General features: G+C 53.1%; 1 protein-coding gene across 1 annotated transcript in view; it reads left to right on the top strand.

Moving 5' to 3' along the window:
- Positions 1 to 445: 445 nt before the first annotated feature.
- Positions 446 to 7,933, top strand: part of kcc (solute carrier family 12 member kcc) — a 46,500-nt gene continuing 39,012 nt past the window's right edge. Inside the window, exon 1 of the mRNA XM_003743985.2 lies at positions 446 to 669. Within this exon, the coding sequence (XP_003744033.1) occupies positions 648 to 669 (22 nt within the window). The 5' untranslated portion in view covers positions 446 to 647. The remainder of the gene's footprint in view (positions 670 to 7,933) is intronic.

The raw sequence follows: 7,933 nt of genomic DNA, 5'->3' as shown, positions 1-7,933 counted from the left end.
GACAGCCATTATTAGCTCAAGCATCAACAGGCGGGAAGGCTCCCCGGAAATCCGTCAGTTGTAGCCGTTCGTCCCTCGAGCCATCCATCAATCCATCCCTCGAACAATCGAACAATCCATCGCTCGATCTACTATTCGTCCTCCCGCCCACCCATCGCAGTTCTCGTACAAATCGGGGAAAATATTGTTGTCTTTCTAAAGTCTGCTTTCGATTAGAGTTAATTGAAGATTAAGATAAGACTAAGCGAGGAAGGTTAGGCCGATGACGCACAAAGAAGTGAGAAAAGCAAGACTCAATCCGCCCTGGAGCCAAATAATTGCATGAGAGCCAATCGTAAATTGAAGACGATCTCGCAAATTAAAAGATTAGACTTAATGCATTGGGGCAGCGACGGTGACTCTCTCCGGATCGGCACTGCGAGTCTACCTCGATTCGTGATTTTTCACTGCGGTTTGTGGTATCTAGGTCAACGCCGAGCTTCCTGCATTAGCCTCGACGGATCGAATTCAATTCTCTCGCCGAGCCCCTGTGTTATTTCGATGAACAAAGATTGGGGACCTTCGTTCCAGTGAACAAACTCTTTTCCGGAGTGGGCTGCAGTCTTTGGAAATCTAACCCTCTGTTGACTACGGAAAAAAACACGACAATGGACAGTGAGCGGATAAATGGTGAGAAGCAAGCTAACTGCAACAATCGATCGCCGATAGCGACTGAGCTGTCTGATCGTGTTCAATGTCACCCAGCGGCAGCTTTCTGGGGAGCCTGTCCATTCGTTCATCCTTTCGTTGCCCCACCTCCGGCTCTCGTCAGATTGCCTGGGGCTTGTTCGCTCGCCATCTGAGGAGGTCGAATGTTGTGCTTGTCTGTCGCCGTGGACGATGACCACCGACCAGAAGGAAGGCTACAGGACACATACCTAGATCCTAGACCGGGAGGTTCCGAACCCACGGCAGCGAATGCCCACCGCAGTGCCATTCGCGATCGAAACCCGAATTCTTAGTGATGATTCTCCAATGTTTCCTCTACAGCTAATCTCTCCCCACTCTCGCTCTCAATCACAGACTATGCACGTTAGAGAGACGGTATTCTTGGAGCGGGAGCTTGACAGCCGTGTCCATATCTATCGGGGAGCGGCCTTTACGAGACAGTGGCACGAATATTTATCTGCGAGGGAGTTATTCGCGTGCGGACGCGATGTGGTGTGGGGCCCGCATCCCTCAGCATGGCTCGCTGACTTGTCTCCGTCAATCGGATTATGGCGAACTCGCGGGGGGAATGTTTATTTGCAACGTCGGCGAAAATGTTGTTCCGACGGGGTATCAGAGCTTGCGTATGTCGTTCGACCGTACTCAGTAGTACAGGCTACAGCAGATAACCATGCCAGGGGAAGCGAGTCAAATAGAGTCTCATACAGTACCTATGGACGCCAACGAGAATATTAGGCGCCTTGATTGGATTCCACAACATTGATGTACCTTGTAATTATACTCTCTCATCTTAACCACATCGATCGAATCGCCCCCAGCTCCGGCTTCAGGCTCGACAGCCTGATCCGAACGTTTCGAGCAATTGGCGTGACTATAGATCGGTGATCGTCAACAGCATCTCTATCGGTAGAATCTAGGCGGAGTCACTGCCGGCGACCCATGACACGGAGACGACACTCATTTCCAAATAGATGGTCGCAGGTCGGTGGCACGAGGCCACGCCTGGCCTGTTCATTTTTTAACGTAAGCGGCTTCGAGAGACGAGATGCCGCGAATCTCAGGCGATACCCGGAAAGATTCTCAATCGGCCTCACGGACCGGAGTGACAAACTCGCAACCCATCCATCTTAAGTGCCCGTGCGTTGGGCGTTTCCGATCGCGGAGTTTCAATCCATCGGTCTGTCAGGACAGCTCAAGCGTGTCTGCCTTGACCGCCGCCGACAGCGGCTCCCCTGCTCTCAATCTGGGAGAGGGGAAATGCCTGCCGATCCACGGCGCAATTACGATCTCAGCTGCGCGGGCGGATGGTCTTCCCGTTCCAGGAGCGAGCTCAGAGCCCAGGCCAGTTCTCGATTGTTGGGTCTTGGAGGCGCTCCTTCGCAAGACAGCTTCGGAACGCGCACGAAAACCGAGTTCTGGTTCGAGTATCCACAGCTCGGATGCCCTGAATGCCGCGGCTTCCTGCTCTTGATGCGATGAGAGTGCGAGAAGTATTCCTATAAGGGCTGCGTACTCCCTTTCCTCGGTGCCATGTGCGCACGTCTTCGTTCGCTTGACATCGGGTTCGACCCGCGGGTTGGCTCTCGTGACGCGTCGAGCAACGAAGATACGGTCAATTCGCCGTAAAACGGAATCTCGTCAGTCAGGAACGTCCGCTGTCCCGGATATCGGATGAGTTTCCCGCCCCGCCAAACGGGGGCATTGATGTAGACGTGTTCCGAGACGGGAATCCGTGCTCATCGCTCAATCCCTCTCCAAAGGTTTCGGTTCATCACGGTTTCGTTCGATAAGTATTTTCCGTCGAGATTTTCCGAGCTATGTATGATTCGATAGCTCGCCGTGAGAATGACGGCGACTCGCGGCATCAGTAATGATTGAAGTGGAGGGGATGGGCAACGTCAGACCAAGCTGGACCGGGGTGATTCTGTTCTCCCATTCAACGGGATGCGATCTCGAGGAATATGTACATTCTTCGATGGAGGGCATACGACCCGAACGCGCCCGATCACTGATCGAATCGATTGCTGATAAGCTGGTGCTTGGCTCCCTCCGCGCTCAGCCCACCATCAGAGCCAGAGAGCGGCTAGCGCTTTTAGTACCCTCCGAACGTATTTGATGTGATTATGTTATCGTGCGCTCGTGTGCGTTTATTCAACGGACTCGTACAGCGGACTTCGAAGGCAGCTAGTTCGATTCATTGTTTACGTAGCTACTCCGGGCCGCCGGAGTCTACACTCGCTAGCTGTATTGATCAATCCATTTATCAAGTCCTTCCCAGCGAAGCCGCTTGTGCTGCGGCTAGTCTCGTTCATTCATTGGCCGGAGAGAGAGAAACAAACAATGACCAGCGGACACAAATTCTCAATCAAATCCCTTGCGCGCACCGGAGAACCTCGCAGACGAAAGGGTCAAGGATATGAACGCCCGAAGATGCGGTACGGATCCAACTAAAAGAGAGTCCCAGCCAACGGTTGCGCCGGGGAGCAGGGTTAGAAATCGAGGAGGGCGGACATTAGTTCCTAGGGAGACAACGGCGATCATAAATAACGGAGGGGATCAGACGATCTAAACGGCGGTGATGTTGGACTGGCGTCGGTCCAACAACTATCGTGTGATGGATTTATCGGCGCCAAGGTAGCCACTCAATTCACGCCGCGAATCGTACTTTCATGTCGTCCTCAGTTTGCTCTGCGTAGGTCAACATTGCGATCGAAAGCTCCCCTTTATAAACGCAAAGGCAATAGCTCACTGATTGGCTAGTTCAAAAGCGTCCGTCCCAGCAACGTGGCTCGGAGTTTCGGAGAAGTCTCGAAAACGTACCAGGACGCCAGGTGTGTCAAAATTATCCGCTCGCTAACAAGAACAGCAATGTCGCCCTCCGTAGCGGGAGTTACCCCTTTCCTACGTCTGTTTCCGGGATGGTCCACACGGAGTCTCACGGACGATGGCAGAGACCTCGTCGAGAGACGTACGTGGCCCTCATAAAGTACGAAGGAGAGCGACCGGTGCCGTTTCGGGAGCAGCGAGTCGTACTCTCATTAAAAGCTATGAGGATGTAGTTGCAAACAGCAACAATAGAATAACGAAGACGGCGGCCACAATGAATGGGTCCTCAGTTTCTGCCAAACCCTGTTAAAAGGAAATAAGGCTAGGAAAAAACTTCTTCTGTTCTATCCAAACGCTGCAGCCCTTGGCGATGACGGCGGCCCACGGTAGCTGTACAAGAGTCCATGAGTGAAGCTAACCGACGGAGTTAGCGGAGGATTGAGAGGCAGACAGACTGTTTCGTCAGCAGGCAGCTGCGAGTTGTGGAGCCCAAAAGAACATGGGAGCACTCAGGAGAGGAAACGGAGTAAGACTATGAAGGCAGAGATGTAGCTTCAAGAATCCGCGGCAGCGGCCTCCCGAACTAAGGCACCCGGCGGCCGGTCTCCTGCCGACAACTCTTCGAGCGATCCGACGGAGGAGCCCGACAGTCAGGCCAGCTAAGAATCCAGCCAAGCAAAGCTAAACTCTCTAGACTCCTGGGGCGTACCGATTACTCCATTTCGAGACGACAAATCGCGCGGAGAGCTCTACGACCGAACGGTGGCGACTTTGTCGTCCTCATGTGTAGCATCTCCCAAACGCGAGTCTGGAACGAAAGGCTCGCAGGCAGACGGGGAATCCCAGGAGCAGAAGTTTTGGAACCCACCATGGCTCTATTGGGAAGTTCAATGGATCTCCCAGTGAGCTAGCTCAACGAGTGCTTGTCCTTTATTCATGAAACGGGACTGAAGTTCGTACCTCGTGCTGATGAGCTCTGGAAACCCTTATTACCGGCAAGCAGCGCTCAAAAAACTTGTTTTTCACGAGACGCTGGCAATCAAAGAACATCCTTCGTGATTTATTCATTCTGCCGAGGAAGGATTCGCACCCGGTCCGTGTGGGAATCTTGGCCTTCGCTGGTAAGTCCTCTCCATCATTTGTTCGTCGAGGCTACAGAGGCAAGAGCACTCCTGAAACGGTCCACCTCAATTCATCTCGGAGCAGCAATTGAAAAGGTCACGACTCACATCGTCGGATTCCGATGCTTCCTCAATCACAGAACTTTCAAAGGGACGGTCCCTCTGCTGGCGCGAGAAGAAGCGATATATCGGAACCCTGCCGCCGCCAAACGGAACAGTCGTTGTCGGCGTACGCTCAGCCCTGCGCGATTTTTTTAGCTTCAGAGTTCTCGTCATCGCGCTCAGGGGTCACGGGTCTCACAAAGGAAAATCTTCATCAATCACTAGAGAGCGCGCTCCTCCAGTCGCCTCGACTGCATCGCGGCCTTGAATGAAGCCTTCTGAACGGAATGATCGAAGTTAAAATTCGAATCTCGAGCCGAGTCGGCTTCCTGGTTGCCACTTCAACTCTGACGGCCTTTCGCCTCCCAAGTTTGAGAGCCTCGAGCGATAGTCTCCCGATTCCGCCTAAGGTAACAGAGTGCTCGTGAACTGAATCGGTTATCCAACTAGGCAATCGGCCCATGAGGCTCTCGAGGCGGCCGAAACTTACGTCGCCTCAACGACGCGCCGTCGATATCTTAATCCAGAGGGAGCGTCTCTTGGCCACCTTAATTGCATTTCGATAAAAAGGCCGATCCTGGGATCAAAGTAAAGTTCGGAGCTTTTTCGGAATCGTTCCAAGCGACGATATTTCGAGGAGACTTCCAACTTCGCGGATTGACGATGGATCTCCCACCATAAAGAGATATCCGCGTATACAGGACGGTGTGCGGCCGAATCGAACGATCGGACGAAGCTTGGACGATGAACCCCGCCAAGCCTCCTGGAAATCGATTTAGAGGCCCCCAGCATTCCGTTCGGTTACAAATCGCCGGTGCCGTCAGCTCCGGAGCAACAGAGGAAGCTATCGGCTTTTTCCTCCGCAGGCGCCGCGGCCTCGTGATACTCAGAGCGAGCGGGATAATGTCCTGTTCCATTTGGATTCCGTCTTTCGGCTCTCCGGAAGGGTAATCCTCCGCCCTCGGGATCTAAGAAGAGTTCTCGAGAAATCTTAGAACGTGAGAGAGGGAACAACTCTGTGAGATGCTCAGTCGAACATTGATGGGGCACGGGCAAAAGTGAGGAATATCTCCGGAAAACGAAGTCAGGGAACGAATGGACTTTGCGGTAGTAGATCGCTGTACCGAGTTTTGCCTGGATCTGCGTATGGTCCATTTCTCCTGACTTGCCTTGATGGAGCGGATTCGTCCGCTTGATGACAGCTGGACGAAGATATTCGAGAGCTGTCGAGGGAATTCCTTCAAGATCATGCTTGGCCTTCAATGACACCTGAGGCATTGATCAACGACTGCTGGAATTCCCGTTGAGGATTCTTCAAACGGTGGAACCTTAACTTCGTCAGAAAAACAGCAAATTTCGTTTAATTCGGACTTTTCAAAGCTGAACGATTTTACTACGGAACATCGAGCCTTCATAGACTGTCGCTCCGCAACGAGCTCCCGGTCTTCGAGGGCTCATTTATAGTTCCCGAACGGCTTCCTCTGTCGGAGGAACAGGTCGGAAAGGGGCCGGCGAAGAGAAATCCGAGATCCACACATAATTTGTACGACGGAAAGTTGGAGGTCGTTACGAGGTTTTGTTCAACAGCGGAGAGAAGTTTCCGAGAGCTGACGATGGCGATTTGAGCTTGAGCAGAGGGCGAGATGGGGAGATGCTTTTCTCTACCAAAACGAAGCATCCGCGTCGTGATGGCAGGTGAAGTTCCTTGACAAAGTCGGCTCGACGACCTAAAATCCTTATCCTCCTCTTCATCTCAAGCTGGAGCGTGACTAAATCGAGTTCACCGCTCGCCTCGAGAGTTTCCGTCAGCGCCAGCGTTACGGTCGAGCCTTGAGCACAAGCACTGTACCATAGTATGTATTGAGGGCTCGCTTATACGCGATTCTTCATGTGGGTACCGTGAGCTGAGAACGGCAAGCCAGGAATGAAGACACTCAGAAAGCTCTCGATCAGCTTCGTTGATCATCCCGTCTGGGAGGCTGCCGTGGGAATAGCGCAAGACGAGCGAATGACCCGACGATCCACGGCTCGGGAGCGCTGGGAGTTCTCATCTCGGAGTCGTCGCCTTAGAGAGTGTCGGTCCCCACATGATATTTCCGCGGCGAATTATTACTTTTCTTCTCCTCGAGAAACTTCAGGATGGAAATGTCATCTAGGCCGCTGCCGCCGGCGTTCCTGCTCTGGGAGCTCATCAGGTCCACGTTCGCCGACGTTCCGGAGCGTGGAACGAAGACCGTCTGACTGCCGTCTAATTCGACTCGCTTATCGAGTCCGGTGTCTTCGCGTACGCTGGTCGAGATGATGAAATGGAATACAGCGGTCGATGGCGGTGTGGTCGCGATGTACGAGCACCGTATACGAAGGGGGTCTGCCTGACCATTGACATACCTGTGTTTATGGTCGTCATTTGTTGCGCGGTATGTTTCGCTCGAGAAGCCAGCGCCGATACGGCAGACTTCTTTTCCTTACTCGGTTTGACTTGTCTTTCTCAAGCACCGGATGAGTGAAAGCAAACATACGCCGCGCCACCGCCAATTCTAGAGTAACTAGTCTTGGTCCACTGCAGCTCCTGAACGAAAGCAGCAGCGCGGAGCTTCGCTGGCAGTCCGAAACAGCTCGGCGCTGTGCTGCAGTTTCAGACGTGTGCGCTAGAAGGCACAAGTGGTTTTCCCAACGAGCCCGGACCCCAAACTCTTGTTCCTCTGGAAGGGCTGGGAGTGCACAGAAAGGGATTGGAGCATCGGGGAGAGAGAGATGTTGACGAATGCGACTTCCGTACCTCTCACTTTTCGAAGGCTGATTCTCCTGTCTTTGAGCATGTCGCGCCAAACGCTTGCTCCGTTCTAGGCATAGTCCACTCTTGCCGAAACTTAACAACGACCTAGGGAACATCTGTGGCTGACAGGACACGGTCGTATGATGTGCGGAAAATGAAAAGCGAAAATAAGTCTAAGAGCTTTCCCTTGGGTTGCCGACGCCGCCGCCGCCGTCGTTTTCGTCCGTTCCCTCGTCCGTCTTCCTGTCGTCTGTCGTTTCGCTGAGATTCCGCTCTTCGAGAACGAATCATTTTTCTAACATTAGAGTTACGCTGGCAGACGCATGACGGCAAAGACTCGGTTGACGGTGCTGCGGCCGGCGGTGGCGACGGCGAGAACGACGTCGAACAAGGAACGAGC

This window comes from Galendromus occidentalis, unplaced genomic scaffold (genome assembly GCF_000255335.2).
Source record: "Galendromus occidentalis unplaced genomic scaffold, Mocc_1.1 scf7180000077456, whole genome shotgun sequence".
Taxonomy (NCBI): Eukaryota; Metazoa; Arthropoda; class Arachnida; order Mesostigmata; family Phytoseiidae; genus Galendromus; species Galendromus occidentalis.
This window is presented reverse-complemented; position numbering and strand designations above follow the sequence as displayed.